Source organism: Rhamphochromis longiceps, linkage group LG10 (genome assembly GCF_057381845.1).
Source record: "Rhamphochromis longiceps isolate RC_006_pf linkage group LG10, R_longiceps_female_GT1.1, whole genome shotgun sequence".
In the NCBI taxonomy this organism is placed as follows: Eukaryota; Metazoa; Chordata; class Actinopteri; order Cichliformes; family Cichlidae; genus Rhamphochromis; species Rhamphochromis longiceps.
This window is the reverse complement of record NC_140566.1, coordinates 26,711,120-26,729,733: the sequence shown is the minus strand read 5'-3', so window position 1 is coordinate 26,729,733 and position 18,614 is coordinate 26,711,120. Positions and strand designations below refer to the sequence as shown.

Genomic DNA, 18,614 nt, shown 5'->3' with positions numbered 1-18,614 from the left:
ATCTATTTAGTGATGTCACATTCATTTGTTTGGAGATAAATCATCGTTTGGATTAAAAGACTAGCCCACTTTTGCCAAGCAAGCTTTTGCCATTCTGGATATTGCAAAAATTTAATATCTTATGTAAAATAAAAATTATACAGGAAACAGGAAGGAAACAGTAAAGTTTTGTTTTTAGACAATTAAATCCACCAAAGTCTACTTGAAATCTAATTTATGTCCTGACAATCAAATTACATTAGTCAGGTGTAATCAGAGACTGTATATAAAAAAAATGGATGAACATCAATGCAGAAGTGACTTAAAACATCAGCAGGGGTCACCGCTAATTTTACCAATTCTCCTGAGTAAAATGCTTTTGCGCTGTTAGACCAGCTGAGAGTTAAATGGGATCAAAAAGACCACTACGCAATCTTTAATTTAACTTACCTGCTAATAAACACAGAGTTGAGGGGAGCCACTGATGCTGCAGGTTTTTAAATATCACCAACAAGCTCAGCCAACTCATATCTTGAGTCTAAGTATATACCTTTACAGGTAAATGTTTTTGGTATAATAAATAAAGGAAACACAGAATTCCAATTAAACATTAATAGGACTTCCACAATGACTTTTCTCTACCACACTACTGATAGTTACCCTGACCATGAAAAATCAGGCTCTATATTATTGCAACCAGGCAAATTATGAAAATATTGTATATATTTTTTTTGTTTGTTGGATTGGAGATGATATGAAATGTCAAATGTGAGTTGGTCTTGATAACCACCCAAAGGTACACGCACCACTAATATGCCAAAAACTACTACTAGTGTCATATTTTATATTCCCTCTGTCATCACATACCGAAGCAGCATCAGAATAGTCATTTCTGGGTCATGTAAAAACAAACCAAAGGGCGCTGTGTCCGCCCCTATCAGACTTACTTTGACATGCTGTACGGTGCTCTAATTGCATTCACCGCACTGTTCTTCTCTGACGCTTCGATAACTGGAGCAACATGCAGGGAATTTCTGTTCTTTTATTCTCATCGCTAAACAGAAGACAGTTTTATGATACAATGAGCACTCTATTTGTAGCTTGCTGATGCTGAACTCCTAATCCAATGCATCTGTTTCTCTCTAAAGCAGAAGCAACATCTGGATGCAACATATGCTGCACTTAAAATGCAAATCAGTAGAAACCCGCATTGTGTTTACATACAGACAATGATGAAATTTAGAGCTCCAAGGCAGCTAAAGTGTCTCTCAAACACAATCTGGCAACCAGAGCATTTTTAGGGCAAGTAGACAAATTTAACTGACAATAAAACACAATTTATTCAGCATTGTCTGTTGGCGGATGCTGTAAAAAAAAGAAAGAAAGATACAGATGCCATATACAAACCAGACTGGGAGCATTTTAAACTGACATTCCTCTTTTAATTGAATTACAATGCTGGTGAAACCCATTCAGCCTGCAGCGGACCAAGACAAATCATCTTGTCTGGCAGCTCTTAGACATTATCCCGATGTCACCCTGTGTGCTCCACATATTGTATGCGAGACACTCATACGTACTGTACAAACAGCTGCAGTGCTGCACTATGAATGCCTTTCTGAGCATCACATTTACGCTGGTAAAAATGATACAAATGCACAAAAGGGGAGAAGGTGATGCTTCTTGTTTCTGCATTGTTCAGACGCTGAGTAGCAGAATTGCATGTAATAAATTATTTGATATTTATTACATTAATAAGTGATTAATAGAAGATTAGTAAGACTTGTGATATTCATCAACTTAGGCCACTCGCAACTTTGTTTGTTTGTTATAGTTGTATAGTTTCCTTAGGCTTTCTGTAACTTCCAGAGTGCAAACCTTTATATTTCAAATGTCTGTCTGAAAGGACTTTGGAGACATGCAGTGCATGATTTTTGTCTTTGTAGAAGCATTAATTTACATTTATTTTACTGCAGGAAAATGTTTAAATTTGTGCCAACCTGACCTCCTTTGCATCAGGACCAGGTGAAAAATAAAACAGCATGCAGGTGTTTGTTCAAAATGTGTCAGTGAAGTGTCCTTTCTTTGGGATACATTCATGGCAGGTCTCACATGACATAGCTGTACAAACCTGTCCTTTTTTGACTGGGTTGAAGTGTGAAAAATCTGGATTTAAACCCAAATAAAATAATTATTTTGGGTTGTTTGGTTATAGTTTTATAGATTCTGTCAAACGATATGCAAATCTACAGGCTGCATAATCAGAATTTGTTAGTTTGTGCTTATGCAGAACCAGGAAATTGCATAAAAATCCTGCGATGATGTCAAATTAGAATTGAAAAGAAATAAAACAAGTTGCAGTGCATTAAGGAAAACATTCATGTTTGTTTTTAATTTCAAGTATTTTTCTGGAACCACTAGCATTTTTCCTTCTTTTTTATGGAAAAGTGTCTCATCTCATTCTGACCCAGCACTAGCGAAGAGCAAGTGCGCCACCAGGTGGGTGAAGTCTTGCATATAATCTTGTAGGAAGCTTACAAAGGTTGGGACACAATTTTCTCAAGTTATAAACACTTGATCAGTTTTGAAGCACAGATTCTGTTTGGCCTTTGGTTTTTTACCTTAAATGTTTCAGTTTTATTCTCTTTGTTTTTATTATAATCCTTAAAATAAATCCACCCATGTGTGAGAGCTAAACTTCTCCTTCCAAAGACAAATCTACTGTCTCAACAACCACACAAGTGTGAGAGAGGTCAAACTGCTCGAACCGCTCTGGATCACAGTTTCTGTGGAGACCGGTCAAGCTCTTTCACATCAAACTGGGAAATTATCAGCAATAAAAGTTCAGCGGGTGTCTCATTGTAAGTTATGGAAAGCTATGCATTGAGAAAGATAGGAGATGATCTTCATCCAGTCTGTTCCACCTCCTCAATGTAACACAAAGGATGTAATGTCAGTCTCCTGAAACCAGTTTATTTTTCACAGTGATGGCCTTTAAACGTCTAAAAACAATTTAAACTTTATCTAAATATACAAGAGAAAGGCCTCTCATCGCCTGGGTGGACTTTCATCACACCCCAAATGAAACCATGGACTTTATCCATGCTAAAGAGGAGAATGAAGCACATGATCAACCCCTGGAACAAACTTCACCTAAAAGTATGTTTTCCTCAAGGCCCTGCATGTTTGGGTCCTGTCGTATCTTAAAGGCATCATATTATATTACCCACTAAAGTACTTTTCTCTCAGACTGGTTCAGTAGAAACCCAAAAAGATCTTTAACACCATCTCTATGTATAATTATGGCAGGTTTAGGTGACCCTGAACTAGTCCTTAATTTATAGGCTCAGGCTACTAGGGGACAGCTATGATGGACTGATGATTTCTTCACCTCTTTCCACTCCCCTTGTGTTGACATGTTACTGCTGTATGTCATTAACTGTAATGTATTCTGTTTTCGGTTGGTTTTATCCTCTTTTAAGCTTGTGGTCTTTTTTCTGTTTTAGTGGCCCAGCTGAAAACTAAAGGGGGAAGGAGCATTTGCAGTCAGGGCTCAGAGGCTTGGGAAGAGCCCGTCTGTGGAAATCAGGTCAGTCGACTTGTTCGCTTCTACTCAACCTTGTTTCTGCCACTGAAAACAAACAAAACAATTTGTGCCAACCTAGAGTCAAAATTTCAGATTCCTATTTCAAAACTGTAACTTTTGGAAAAAATGACTTAAAAGTTGACTTAAAAAGAATATACTTTCAAATTTTGAGTCATACAAGTGTGTTGTGTATTGTCAACATATATCACATTTGATCTGGGATCTGAAGGTCAAATTTTTATCTTTAAAACTGCACCTAAAATTCTCCCGTTTTCACTTTTGCGGTTCAGATGTGCCTTTCTTTCAAGATGACCACAAAATGTGTGACATCTTGAAAGAAAGGATTGTCATGAGCTGCCTAGTTAGAGATATACTGTAGTCTATTACATAATAACTTATTCATGTCAGTATTTACAAACCAATACCCATTATCCATTACCTACTCCTACATATGTTTATATAATCAAAATAAAAGTCATGTCATGCTACCCTAAAGTAAATACTGGCCACAGAGTGAGCTGCCTTGGCAAAAGTTCGCGATCTCGGAGTGCTTCCTGTTACTACTGCTTTATTCTCTTGCCCTTGTAAAGCACTTTGTACAATGGAATTTGAAAAGTGCTTTATAAGATAAAGACTTTCTTTTGACATTCATCTGTTAAACAGATTCATATAAACTGATTGAGCGTGTGGGTGCATATAAACATTACAGACCTTTTTCCTTTAATGTTCCCGCTCTACTTCATAGATATAAACTATTAAACTGAGCCTGAATTAAACTCCTTCCTTCTTTTAGAGTGGATAACAGGGTGCGAGCCACACTGATGCTGCCGGTCTGTGAAGTCTCCAGACACTCGTCTCCCTTGTGATTTTGTTTTTCCCCTACCTCACCTCACACCTACATGCACATTTCTCCACTGAGCCGTGCCCTCACACATCACTGATTTTGCTTTTTAGAAGCAGATGCATTTAATCATTTTATTTCCCGACATTAATCTCCTTTGTGTTCCTCCTTCTTGAAAAGACTCATGAAACTGTGAGCTCTTTTAAAACATGTCTCTACTTTATACACACCTTTGCAGCATTTTTTTGTACCCTCAGCGATACATAACTTATCGAAAGCAAATCTTAATCACAAAAACACAGAACACTCAAACGATGAGGGTAAAAACAAAAAGCCCACGTTTGTTGTTTTCTTTTTTGCTAAATACAGAATGTACTGTACAGTATGCACAAGCCCTCTTGGTATAAATTACATCCAAACAAAATCTTTTTTTCCCTTTAGCCAAAAAGTTGAAGACATTCATTATTAAAATATTGAACCAATTCTTTATGAGGAAAAGCAGACTAATAAAACGTTATTGTCATTCTTATGTTGACATCACTTCCTAATTTGACATCACTCTTTTCTTCTCCGTGGTAAATACTGTGATCTCTGCTACTGACAGTAGTTACAGAGCTCAGAAAGCATCTATCAGTCTCTACAGAGTTTGGACACTTGGGATAATTAATAACATCACACTCTTAAAGAAAATTAGACTTTAACTAAACAGTACAAAAAAAGAAAATTATACTTTGTTTCAAAAGTCAGTGATGATGTTCAAACTTTGCATGATAACATTTGTATGCTTAAAGTCTAGAGAGATAATGTTTTATAAAACAATAATAATAATCAAATACTTTGAATACAATGGTTGTTGTTGTTGACACATTTGGATACCATTTGAAGTACTAAAATTATCTAATTGAGGCTCACCTACTCTTGTGTTTTTACAGTAAAAACTGCAGCTACCAAGACAAGGGGAATAAAAAAGAAAAACTGTGGGCCACTTGAACAATAATATCAGCTTTGTCCAGGACATTAAAACATCAGCTTTAGTCTGTTAAATCCAGACATAAAGCCTCAGTTTGACTAAGTTACTGTGTCTTGAGACATGAAAAAGGCGCGTGTCTCAATAAATGCATTTACAGGACCTACAAACCAAACCGAAGAGGTGACATGAGAAGTATGAAGCTGCTTTGCTTTGTAGAGTTCACTGCTTGCATGTGGCTCAGGTATGAGATGTTAATACGGGTTAGTTTAGGGATAAACATGGGATGACTGCTGCCAACCCTTAAGACAAAAATTTCAAAGCAGACTTTCCCCTGTTAGTGTTTGGTGTTTGTACACTAAGCCCGGATGTTGAACTACACTTCCTTTATCACGCACTGAAGGGTTAAATAACTTTCCACGAGTGAAAAGCTTCTTTTTTTTTTCCATTTAAAGAGAAATAAATAAAAACAAACAAACAAAAAGAAAAAAAAAAACCTTTTCGGTGAGAAACTCAAAATGTTGTTCCAGTATCCAAAGCTACATTACTCTGTTCCAGGGAAACACCTACTCAGAAGAGACTGACAGGAGCTGAAGGTTCATAGAGGTTGATTTTTTGTTAATACGTTAAAGGGGCTGGTTGTTGTGTGTCATTCCAAGTCCTGACTGAAACCTCTTTAGTCCATCCCAGTCCAGCCTCAAGTGTACTGGTACTCCTCTGTGTACGCCGTGTCCTCTGGAGCATACTGGTTATTTCCGCCTACGTAGTTGTCGTCTCTGCCAAACTGCTCCTCCTCGGGCGGGTACTGGTCATCGGGGGCAGCATACTGGTTATCGCTGCTGTACGATTGATCTGCCGGGTGTTTGTTCTCTGTGATCTTCAGGCTCGATTTCTTCACTCTTTGAAATAAAAGAAAATTATTTTTAGGACATTTCTCTTTTTCCAGAGGATGTGTTGTCTACATGTTTTAGCTGTGCACCATCAACTTGGGTCTCAAAAATGCACTTCTTCATGTGGGTGTTGGTGCTTTAGCTTAGTCCCTGCCACAGAGAAGACAGGGTCCACAATATGTAAAGAACTTCTTTGTGGTCAAGTAAAGAATGGAGACTGTCCACTGTCTTCCATCTGTGGTTTGATGGTTTTGTATTTATTTTTATTTTTCAGTTTACTTTTAATTTCTGTGCCGGCTTTACTCGTTTCAGTTTTGTTACTATTGTTTCAAAGGGTCAGATAGCCAGCCTCAACAGCTGGATCAGGCTGCTATGGCATCCACCCTCGGCTGCCACCTGACACACACTGCACCCTACCCCTACAGCGCCCCCTGTGGGTGGTGGGGCTTCAAAAGGACGGGCCAGGCCACCAGATGCTGCTCCCTCCCCTGGCTGAAGGGTGGGGTGGGGGGCTGGTAACCCTATCCCAGGGAGGGTTACACTGGTAAATTTGAAAGGAGCCAGCTGAGATGGATTGGGCATCTAACAAGGATGCCTCCTGGGGGAGGCTCTGGGGTAGACCAAGGCCAGCCGAGAGCTGGAGGAGGTGGCTGGGGAGAGGAAGGTCTGGGCTCTTCTGCTTAGGCTTCGGACCCCACAAACCAGATAAGAAGAAGAAAATGAATGGATGCTATTATTAGGCAAGAGGCAGGGTACACCCTGAAAGGGTGTCAGTCTATTTCAGGGTTAACACAGAGACATATCAGATCTGGTAAGTTCGAACCAGAAACATTCTTGCTGTGAGGCTGCAGCGCCAAGTTAGTTTCCTATATTAATATTAGTCTCACCGGTGCCCTGATTCTATATCTGAAATTCCAATGCAAAATACAACGATATATATCATTTTGTATAATATGTTTCTATACGCCTGGTTTCGGGCTCAGTTTCAGTGTCTGTAACTTTAACTCAAACTGGAACAGCTGCTTGCCTTCAGGTCTGTTTGTAACCCTGAGATGCAGCCAACGGGAGCTACTCAGCTCTTTTAGTATATACTGCCACACTTAACTGCTATGGCTCCAGCTCCATGGTGTGTTAACTTTCTCTTTGAGCAATAACTTTAATTTTACATACAGCCCAGTTCTCAGCAGTCTTTGTTTTTAACACATGTGAGTGTAGGGTTTGTCTGATGTCACAGCAGAACAAAGTGGACTAGTCAGTGTTATGGCGCCCTGTAGTTTCTGGGCTGTGCTAAAATATAAATAAATAAAAGAAATCAATCAATCAGCATTTCATTGTCATCTTGTTTTCTGACAACAGGAACAGAAAATGTGTATGTGATAAAAGATTTATTGTGAATTCGACTATATCAAAATGCAGAATGAGTGAGAGTAGAGAGTAGGAGAGAAGCAAACATGTACACAGCCAACAGAAAAGTAGCTATGTTATGTTCTGTTTGCTCATTTGAGGACTCTGTGGACTCTTTGTGGTAACCACATGGTGCCAAAAAGTTCTGTTTTCAAAACAAAACTAACCCCAGTGTTGTACTTACTGATTCTTATGCTTGGCTCCGCTGATATGCGACTGATACTGCTCCACAGAGTTCAGTTCAATGTTGCAGATGGTGCATGGATAGCCATTTATTGTGGAAGCTGTAGATCAATGAAAAGTAGGGAATAATTTCAAACAATGTGCTCTTATTGCATATTGAAAGTTTAGTTGTTGTTTTTTTTAAAAAAACAAAACAGAACTGCACAAACTCATGCTTCTGCAATCGGACCTGGTGCTGTGGATGGCCCGTACGTCTCCATCAGTTTAAGCTTTGTCATCTGTTTTCTATGCTTCTTGCCTACATAGTGCTGCTGGGCCATGAGCGGGTTGTTGAATGAGGCCTGACATATGGAGCAGAAACGGTCTGGATTGTTGTTGTTTCCTGTCACTGGAGTGCCGCTTGAATCATCTGCAGGTTTCTTCTTTAGTTGAGGAGTTGGCGCTATTTGGGAGTTTACTGCAGAAGAAGACATAGAATTTAAAAAAAGACTTCATAAAGGGTAACATAAAGGATACACACAGGAAATAAAACCAAAAGCTAAATACCTAGAGCTTGAGGTCCAACTGCTTTCAACCTCAGGTTCTTGGCGTGAACTTTGCCCTGATAGTGAGACTCAGCCACTACTGGAGCAGAGAAGGTCATGTTACATACATGACACACCTTAAACCGGTCTGTGTCTCCATTGTTACAGTCCTGCACAGGAACATAAATCAATCAAATATTACTGCAAAAAAAAAGCCTCAACCTTCAGTAGATTATCAGCAAGTTTAATTTCCACAACTTGTATGACTTAATAATTGATCTCTGAATAAAAGATCCACCTATCTACCCATCAACCCTTATACAGATTCAGGTTGTAGAGGCAGCAATTTAGGCAGAGATACTCAGATCCTGTACCCCAGCAACCTGAGCATTCCCAAACCAGCCGAGAGACATAATCTCTATAGAGTGTCCTGTCCTGGGCCTCCTACCGGTGGGACATGGCTGTAACTATTCCCCCAGTTCATGAGGACATCCTAGTCTAGTCCTAGTTTAGGCATCCTGATGGTGAATGAAGCAATCATGAAATAATTCTCAGTGTGTTCCATGACTGCTGGGGAGCTTTTCAGGATAAACTATTTAGACTGTGTTAAATTCATCTGAATAATTTCATCACAATTTTTGAAAACCTGACAGCCCCAGCTAGCTGATGTGAGCAGGTTTTATATAAACTGAAGAGCAGGCAGATATGACTGGAACATTCACTGATGGTCTTAAAATACACAAACCTCCCGCTGAAAAAGTGCAAGACACACTGGGAGAGCCAACTGCTCAAGATCAAAGATATCTCTAAAAGTACTTTGTTTCAGATTTATCGTTGGCGAGGTAATAGTGACTCATAAAAAGTTTTCTTCGTGCTGGTTTGAGTTCTCTACTTTTTACTCACGCTGTCAGACGTTAAGGGCTTCAGCTTTTTGAGTGCTGGCTCTTTTTCATTTTGGATGGAAAGATAGCGCCGCACTTTGTTAGCATGCTTCTTGCTCTGAAAGGACAAGCACAATGTTTATTCCACAGTGGACACAAACATTCACTGCACATTTCTAACACATTTATGTCTCCAAACTTTAACATATCAATATTTCAACTAAAATATAACTGTATTTAATATAACCATTTCAGTGTTGCATTTATGGATCGACATCAATCTACTACTGCTAATTTACTACACAATAAATGCCAAACACTGCAACTACACGGTTTTAGATGTAAGTATTTCCTTCTTTTCTTCAGTTTGGTTCTTTGCAATGAGAGCCAGCAATCACAAATGAACGTATAAATCAAACAATGTCCAACCATTTTACTTAAACTAAATATTAGTATTTGAAAAGCTGTTTACATCTGCAGGTTTGTCAAAATTTAGAATAACTTAGAATTGTCTCCTCTTCATCATCCACTTTACAGCAGGGAAAAAAAGAGAAGTGCATCACAGTAAACATCTGGTCAACAGTGTGGCCAAAGGTCCACTTACTCTCAGCTGGTTGGACAGCCCTTCTGCCCTCTTTTGCTATATTTGTGATTTACTGGACAGCCTTATGATGATGTGCTATTACAGCTTAAATAAACTTTTAATGTAGTGCCAAGTCTATTCAATAATAACACCTTAAAAAGTGATAAGTGTGCACTTTTTCTCTCGCAGCAGACCGTGGGCTCACTGACCTGATAATGAGTCAACTTCTGAGATTCAGAAATTAGGACAGCACTGCAGACTTTACACTGGGAGTCAGAAAACAGGTCGCCATGCTCCTTTATCATCTTATTTACTGCAAAGGAGAGGAAAGGGAGAGAGAGAAACTTCAAATCAGGTTACATCATCTGGGAAAATGCAATTATAACACAACGTGAAGAGACTATTTGTGGCAGCAGTTCAAACAACATATCTGCTCGAGCTACTCCTTTTACTTACCAAGGATGTAGGAGCTTAAATGCACTATTTTGTGTTGGTTTTATTTAATAGTGTTATGGAAAATACAAACAATTTTCTGGATTAACTATTATCTTGCCTATGGGTTTATGGCAATGCCTGTGCAAACATCTGTGAACAACATTTTTAGTCTTAGTCATTCTTGGCTCATACCAAGCAGATCACTAATTCACATTGATATCTCAAAAGTAAAATATATATCGTTAGCTTCATAGCATAAGTGCCTAAGTCATTGACTTAGTCAAATGACTTAGGCAATTATGCTATGAAGCTAACGATATGTATAAATAATTTTTTTTAAACAGGTGGTGTATTATCGTGACAGGCAGCCGAATTGGTTGGTTACAGCTCTGTAGGAGGATGGCATGACATGTCACGTCGTCTTTACACATGTAGGAGCACAGTGTATTTTTAAGCATTTACAATCTGAATGTGTCACATTAGAGGATTCGGAATCCTGTTAAAGTCACAGCTTTTTGTTATTCAGACTTGGGCGTCTTGTTATGCAAACACTCCTCACAGCTTTGAACATGACAGGACCTCAACAGAAGACGCTGCAATGCTCATGTGGAATTTGGAACCAAAATGGAAAAAGGATCAGAAGGGGAAAAAATGCAGTTTTTTTTTTATTATCATTTCATAACCAAACTGTGGAAAGGTTTTAGGAATTACAAAGCCAGTCTTTTTCGAGGCATCAAAATTAAATGGACAATTGAATCTGTGGTTGGATCGCAGTCACAATTTCCATTTAGGCTGCAAAGAGTGTATAGTGGGAAGATAAGTCGCCCAATCAACGATTTGATGTATTCCGAGACTGAAAGAACATACTGGAGAAAAAAATCTGTATGTCCACCAAAGAAAACACACTGGATGGTCGTGGCATCCTTTCCAAAGTAGAGGGGGGGAAACAAACAAAACAGACTCTCCAAGACTAACATAAAGAGTATGTACACTAAGGTCTACACCCTGGATAACTATCTGGAAATACATCGAATCGGATATTGACACGCATAAATTTAAAACAAATACTTTTACATAATTCATACACTTGCGGTTATGACACTGTCCCGAGCTGAAATCTCACATGTATCTTGCTTGCATTACTAAACACACAAGCAAGACCAGCAGAAGTGCAATCCGCATGGCGTGAAAGACGCATTTCAGTTGATGCCAAGCCAAAGATGCCTCCCTCTGTCCATATTAGTAACCATTCAGGCGAAATGTTTCACAGTCACTGAAAAGCAACATCGGATGCAGACGTGCTCTTGTCGACCTTGGAGCCGAAACGGCTACAGCTAGCATAGCACATTTTAGCAACTCGATGCGCTTATTGCTTAAGTACCGGCTAACGTTAGCTTTGCGAAGGTAACAACAGCGCCGGTATTTTAAGCTATAACAGGGAGGGCTTTTACACAGTGCAACCGCGCCCTTTTCTTCTAAAACACACGTCAAACTGTTAAATAAACAGCACATACTCTCTGCTGGTCCCGAAGGTAAGTAAGGAAAATCGTCGGTCTGCATCGCGACGGCCATAGATTCTACTCACAGCCAGCGGCGTCCTACTACGCATGCGCAACTCGCAGGCAGAGGAAAAGGACTTCCCACTGTGGTCTGTTCTCTATTTTTTTTTTTTTTTTTTTTTTGCCTGTCCCGTTTGGCTCTTTTACCATCAGAATTATTGTCTAAAGGCGAAGAAAGGTTGCCTCCTCTTCAACCTGGTGACACACCCCTACTCCAAGGCCCTGCATGTGTGGATGGTTGTGGTGGAGCAGGAAGAGGGAGGCAGCTGGAGATGGGGAGGGAAGGAAGGAAGGGAGGGGCAAGTGACCCCTCCCTGGGGCCAGCTCCCCCGCTGACCCCAGTAGGCATCCCCATACTCCGCGACCCGCCAGGGAAAGGGGGCCCAGGCCCATACGGACCGGGGCCCAGTGCAGCAGCGCCGCCCGGCCCCACATAGCCCGGGACAGTCCACCCAACCCCACCACAGAGAAAACTTCACCCACCCCATCATCCACTCATCTTCCAGACTACATAAGACACATAAGTGGTCTGTTCTCTAACAGGCAGCCAGCACAGACAGTTTTCAGTGCATTTGAGCCTGTTTCTTAGCTGTCACACTCAGTTTAGACTTGCGTATATCCGTACTGGAGTACCACTTGTAGAAATACCTTTTATTCACATCTCATGTGGGAATATTTCCCCGGTAGCATACAGACCAGGCAGTGGTCTCCACAATGGAGAATGATTTGTTACAAATGACAAGGCATTCGATGCTTTTTCGGGCCATTAAAAAACAAAATTTCCGTATGTAGTATTCGTTTTTGTGTGTTTGTTCAATGTCTACGTAGTGGAGGTTTCCGTAGTGTAGTGGTTATCACGTTCGCCTAACACGCGAAAGGTCCCCGGTTCGAAACCGGGCGGAAACATGTCAGGTCTATTTTTTTTGTGTGTGTGTGTGTTGTATCGTTTCTACGCAAGAGGATTAGGGCCCCAGGGAAAAGAAGGAGTGGGAATGTCTTTTTTTTCTTACCAGAATTCTGAGATTAAAGTCAGAATTCCGACTTTTTCTCCCAGTATTCTTCTCAGAATTTCTCTCAGTATTTTTCTCAGAATACCAAAAGTCAGAATTTTGACTGTGAACCGACAGTTCTGACTTTAATTTGAGAATTCTGACTTTTTTTCCTCAGAATTCTGCGAAAAAAAAGTCTGAATTCTGAGATTAAAGTTAAAGTTCTAACTTCAGGATTCTGGCTTTTTTCTCAGAATTCTGGAAAAGAAAAAAGAGGTGCCCACCTTTTTTTCCAGTGGACCTAATCCTCTTCTGTAACGACTTGTATGACTTGAATGACTTTCCGGTTCGAAAATGTCTATATAACATGTCTTTTGGACTGTATTTTCGCAACAGCAGGCCTGTAACTTTATAAAAGTGAGTATTTTTGCTTGTCGCCAAATCATGTGTGACAATATTAGATCGTGACATGTATATATATTATTGTAAAATGACAAAGTCGTATCATAGCGAGTTTCCGTAGTGTAGTGGTTATCACGTTCGCCTCACACGCGAAAGGTCCCCGGTTCGAAACCGGGCGGAAACAGTACTGCTTTTTCTTTATAATTCTTCACATTATCAAGAAAACACAAAAATACTAAACAGCCACCTGACAATTTATTAGGTACATATTGCCTTCAGATCTCCCTTGGTTCTTCATGACATCAACAAGTTGCTGGAAACACACCTCGCAGATATTGTGTCCACACTGGTCCTAAATTGTTGCTAGGACAGATCCATGCTTTCCATCTGTGTCACAGCAAATACTGAGACTACACAGTAAGCACAGTTTATATCATATCTTATTGTCTGATTTTCTCCAACATTCAACCATTTATACGATTTGTTCTTAATGATCGCAGTCACACGTGTTTCTGTTGAATCTGAGTCAGTCACTAGGTGGAGACAAATAACTATTAACAAAAAACTCAGCGGAGACGGAAGGAGAGTTGCTGTAGAAATATACTGGTTAATGGAAACTGCATTTGGAAGTTTCCGTTGCATAATTTCTGCAGCATCGTGCAGCTTTACGGTGATATGAGTTTTAGCAGTATACAGTAGTGTATTAACTCTGCGAGAAATAAAGTCAATTTGCGCAGTCCGTATGTGCCGACGAGATGAAGAATGAATGCTACAGACAGGGTATGACTATGTAATACACAGGTTTAGTAGATAATACTTTAACTGTGAGCTTTTATTTTTATACTGACCTGTTCCCGGTGACCTCTTGGAGCTTTTACGAGTGGTTTCCGTAGTGTAGTGGTTATCACGTTCGCCTAACACGCGAAAGGTCCCCGGTTCGAAACCGGGCGGAAACATATTTATTTGGTTTCCCTGAGTCACACTTTTCATAAACATTACGTTATTAACTGAAGTAACAAGCCATATTTGACCCACGGTCACCCAGTGGGGATTTACTGAATTCAATTCCCTCATGGAAGCCTTTTAAAATATCCTCGATATTAATATAGCACCCAACGCCTGGCTATGAGAAACTAAACATTAATCTTTAAACACATGCAATACAGCACAATCCAGTATACTCCAAGCACACCCCCCAATCTTGCATAAATAGGAAGGGTTGTGTCAAAAAATCATATCCAAAAATCTTAGCCAAATCAGACATGCAAATCATAAAGAAAGATGCAATCTTGAACAACAATAGCCACTATTGCTGGCTAACAGGGTGTTGTAGAAACTATACTGCTGGTTAAAAATAGGTAAGAGGAGAGGAGGAAGGTATGCTAGGAGATGGTAAGAAAGAAGGAAAGGCAGGAGTGTGAGGTGCGATTAGGGACTCTAAATTTAGGGATACAGTCCCGAACAAAAGTTCAAGACCATTTGAAACCCATGGTTGGATCATAACGAGGTTCGAAGTAGAGCTTCAACATGCAACAAGAAGAAGTGGAAGTGAGACTAAACATTTTTTGAGCATGCAATTTATTGAAAATGACGCTTAAAATGAAACGGGTTGTTTGACAGCTGATCAAAAGTTTAGGATCGCATGCATTTGAAAGGTCAAATCTGTTCAAAAATGTGGATTCATTGTCATTTTCTTTCAGGTAGTCACACTGTCATGACATTCTGATGGCAAGGCAAATAAACCTTTCCTTTTTGAACGTACGTTGTTGAACACCATATAGTCTGAGTGCTTTTTCCTTCAGTAGAGCCTCAAGAGGTGCAGGGGCGTAAAACGGCCGCTGGCTGTGTCCAGATGTTGCAGAGAGCATCACTCATGACTGAGGGCCCTCGCCTGTGTGGTAACGACTGGGTTTTTAAACAGGACAATTCTACAGTACACAAGGAACTTCTTTGAAGTGAATAACATCACTCTTTTGGACCACCCTACGTGTTCCCCTGATCTAAATCCAATTGAGAACCTTTGGGGGTGGATGGCAAGGGACGTTTACAAAACTGGACAACAGTTCCAGACAGTAGATGCCCCATCTTTAACACGAATTGTATTCCCTCTCACGTCATGGGAACGCAGATACTCAGGCTATCACAGCACATCACAGTTCGCAGTCACACGTGTTTCTGCTGAATCTGAGTAAGCCACTAGGTGGAGACAAATAACTATTAACCAAACACTCAACGGAGACCGAAGGAGAGTTGCTGCGGCAATATACTGGATAATGGAAATGCTTTTGGAAGTTTCTGTTGCATAATATTTTCTGCAGCATAGTGCAACTTTACGAGGCTATACAGAGTTTTTATAGTGAGGTGATTATTATGGCCTCCTACTATGATATGCAGTGTATTAACAGAGCGATAACTAAGGCAAATCTGCGCAGTCCGTGTGTGAGACGAGATGAAAAATGGAAAATGAATACAGCAGACAGGGTATGACTATATAACATACAACTGATCAATTTTCTTTAAACGTTATTCATTTTCTCAAAATATCCCTTCACGAGAGCTAAGCTGGTTTCCGTAGTGTAGTGGTTATCACGTTCGCCTAACACGCGAAAGGTCCCCGGTTCGAAACCGGGCGGAAACATATTTATTTGGTTTACTTGAAAGAACTACAGTAAAGTTTCAGTCTTCATAAGTATTCCATGACGTGAAATGGTAAATCTCCTAAGATGTTGTATAGTTATTAGCCCCTAAGATAAGGCTTAGAGTTTTCACAAGATTGTTGGAAACCTAAGGTATCAATCTGGTAACTCTCCTAACAAAAACTTGTCTCAACCCCTCACTGAAGTCAGGCCAGTTTCTTCCACCTCTTATTCTCTTCCTCTTTTCAATTTCCAAAGTCATCCTACAGCTGCCTACATACATTCTCACCCATCTCTTTCACATTGCACCTTCTGCATAAGATATCCTCCTGTGTACACCTTCAATCACTCTTCTGTGTCACCTTGTGTTCCTTCTTCTTCATAAAGGGCATGTTCACCACAGTAATTTCCATCCTTTCTGCAAAATACAACTGGCCCAGCTTGACTTCTCCACTGAAGGAAGAGCATTCACCCCTTCAGAGATCAAGACCTCAAGACCCTCACAGCCCCCCTCCTGGACCCCTGCAGTTTGCATACAGAGCCAACAAGTCTGTAGATGATGCTATCAACATGACTCTACACTTCATCCTGCAGCATCTGGACTCCCCGGGAACCTACGCCAGGAGCCTGTTTGTGCCTATTTGTTTCAAAACCATGCTTCCAGACCATCTCCAAGACAAGCTTTCCCAGATGAATGTGTCTGATCCCATCTGCCGGTGGATCATTGACTTCCTGACAGACAGGAAGCAGCATGTGAGGCTGAGGAAGAATGTCTCGGACTCCTGGACCATCAGCACTGGCTCCCCCCGGGTCTGTGTTCTTTCTCCTCTGATCTTCTCCCTGTACACCAACTGCTGCACCTCCAACCACCAGTCTGTCATTAAGTTTTCAGATGACACCACTGTTATCGGACTCATCTCGGACGGGGATGAGTCTGTCTACAGGAGGGAGGTTAAACGTCTGGTGTCCTGGTGCAGCCACAACAACCTGGTGCTGAATGCCCAGAAGACAGTGGAGATTACTGTGGACTTTAGGAAGCACACAGCCCCACTCTCCCCCATCATCCTGACTGGCACCCTCATCACCACTGTGGACTCATTCCGCTTCCTGGGTACCACCATCACCCAGTACCTTAAGTGAGAGCCCACCATCACCTCCGTCATAAAGAAGGTCCAGCAGAGGATGTACTTCCTGAGACAGCTGAAGAAATGCAACAAGCCAATACGGACGATGATGCAATTCTACTCTACAATCATCAAGTCCATCGACATCTTCTCCATCACCATGTGGTCGCTGGAGGGACAAACAGAGACTGCAGCGTGTTGTGTGTTCTGCTGAGAAGGTGATTGGCTGCAGAATCCCATTTCTGCAGGACCTGTACACCTCCAGGACACTGGGGCATGCAGCTCGGATCACAGCTGACCCTTCTCACCCTGGACACAGTCTGTTTTACCTGCTCCCTTCAGGCAGGAGGTTTGGTCCATTCGGACCAGAAACTCTTGCCATAAGAACAGTTTCTTCTCCTCTGCTGTTGGACTAATGAACAATAACCATATGACTCTTCCCACCACAAGCACACAACCCTATACTGTGTTCTCTGCATCTGTTCCATTTTTGCACTGATCATTACCTGCGTACATGTATATATCAATCTGCTTAGCACTTTTAATTTTTATTTTTATGAGTTATTTAAGTGTTTGTCTTACAGTATGTTTTGCCGCAGCAATTTCCTAATGTTGTAAACCTGCCCAACATTTGGCAATAAAACCTTTTCTGATTCTGATTCTGAGCGATTCAAAAGTAATAAATCAAAAAGCTGAAAATTGCATTTCTGGTTGACAGAAAAAAAATGTTTTTCTTTTTTTCTGTGATGCAAAACTCCATTCTGCTTTTTAAAAATGTATTTTTATTGGGAGATCTGTCTTCCTCTCCCTCTCTAGATCTCTCTATTCAAGAACAGAAGCCACAAGAAGATTAAATGGAGCATAAATAGAGTAGTGGTTTTCATGCTTGCCTGACATGTTAAAGGTCAAAGTTGAAACACACTTTTCCTTTTCTTCATGCTGGGATTAAACGGTGCGGGTTTCCCAGAGCTCAAGCAACATGTTCAAACTTGATCATGCACACAATATACCAACACCCACAGATGTAATGCCTGAGTAGACTTGTAGTCAAGACCGCCTAATCCGAGACCAAGACCAAGTTGAGGCGAGACCAAGACCGAGACCAAGACCAGGACAAAAAAGACTAACTTTTGTGTGCTTTTGAGGGCTGACATGATGGTACTGACTGGCCCCAAAGTTATCTGACAAAACAGCGATCACCTCCAACAACTGTCTAAAGAATGGGAAATATGTAACTGGTTTCAGTTATACTTTATATATAGATAAAATTGCAACATCAAACTGAAGATTATAATCCACAATGTGGAGGGATTTGAGCATGGCTGAGCCACTGTGTGTCGCTGCGTGACAGCTGAGCAGCGCAAGGAAATTAAGTGAGGAGCCGGCTCTTGCTCAATGGGAGTCGACTATTCTGATTCACTACAAAGCACTCTCTAAGCACGGCTCTTAGAGCTAAAGCTTTTGCGCATGATGCATTATCGAACGTTACGCTGTGTGTCATGGATACTGTTGACTCCAAATCTCCTGACCACTATGTTGATCTGAGACAGCAAGACCGAGACAGCGAGACCAAGACAAGACCGAGACCAAAGTCCGTCGAGACCAAGACGAGACCAAGACCACGTAAAAGT

At 40.7% G+C, this 18,614-nt stretch overlaps 1 protein-coding gene, 4 non-coding genes and 1 pseudogene across 6 annotated transcripts; 4 read left to right on the top strand and 2 right to left on the bottom strand.

Annotated features, from left to right (window-relative positions):
- Window positions 1–4,604: 4,604 nt before the first annotated feature.
- On the bottom strand, window positions 4,605–12,065 carry znf346 (zinc finger protein 346). 2 transcript variants are annotated; one of them, XM_085421141.1, is made up of 7 exons: window positions 11,788–12,065; window positions 10,048–10,151; window positions 9,278–9,373; window positions 8,397–8,544; window positions 8,080–8,307; window positions 7,852–7,951; window positions 4,605–6,272 (listed from the first exon to the last, which is right to left on the bottom strand). In XM_085421141.1, exons 1-7 carry the CDS (start codon window positions 11,843–11,845, stop codon window positions 6,071–6,073), a joined length of 936 nt encoding a protein of 311 aa, XP_085277267.1. In that variant the 5' UTR covers window positions 11,846–12,065; the 3' UTR covers window positions 4,605–6,070. The 2 variants fall into 2 exon arrangements, with proteins under 2 accessions (XP_085277267.1, XP_085277268.1); XM_085421142.1 differs by having other exon boundaries at window positions 11,859–12,065.
- A 600-nt stretch (window positions 12,066–12,665) lies between these two features.
- On the top strand, window positions 12,666–12,738 carry trnav-aac (transfer RNA valine (anticodon AAC)). Its single transcript has one exon. It is a non-coding gene; the product is annotated as a tRNA-Val (tRNA).
- Window positions 12,739–13,334: 596 nt separating this feature from the next.
- Window positions 13,335–13,407, top strand: trnav-cac (transfer RNA valine (anticodon CAC)). Its single transcript has one exon. It is a non-coding gene; the product is annotated as a tRNA-Val (tRNA).
- A 699-nt stretch (window positions 13,408–14,106) lies between these two features.
- Window positions 14,107–14,179, top strand: trnav-aac (transfer RNA valine (anticodon AAC)). The gene has a single exon. It is a non-coding gene; the product is annotated as a tRNA-Val (tRNA).
- Window positions 14,180–15,788: 1,609 nt separating this feature from the next.
- trnav-aac (transfer RNA valine (anticodon AAC)) lies at window positions 15,789–15,861 on the top strand. The gene has a single exon. It is a non-coding gene; the product is annotated as a tRNA-Val (tRNA).
- A 481-nt stretch (window positions 15,862–16,342) lies between these two features.
- On the bottom strand, window positions 16,343–17,261 carry LOC146661039 (uncharacterized; annotated as a pseudogene).
- Window positions 17,262–18,614: the final 1,353 nt, after the last annotated feature.

What these genes read in the sequence shown, in the direction of transcription:
- znf346 (XM_085421141.1), bottom strand. Translation starts at nt 11,845, where the DNA reads ATGGCCGTCGCGATGCAGACCGACGATTTTCCTTACTTACCTTCGGGA. An exon ending in AGAAGTTGACTCATTATCAG is followed by an intron (nt 9,374 to 10,047) that starts GTCAGTGAGCCC and finishes TTGTCCTTTCAG; the next exon opens with AGCAAGAAGCATGCTAACAA. An exon ending in CGGGCCATCCACAGCACCAG is followed by an intron (nt 7,952 to 8,079) that starts GTCCGATTGCAG and finishes ATTGATCTACAG; the next exon opens with CTTCCACAATAAATGGCTAT.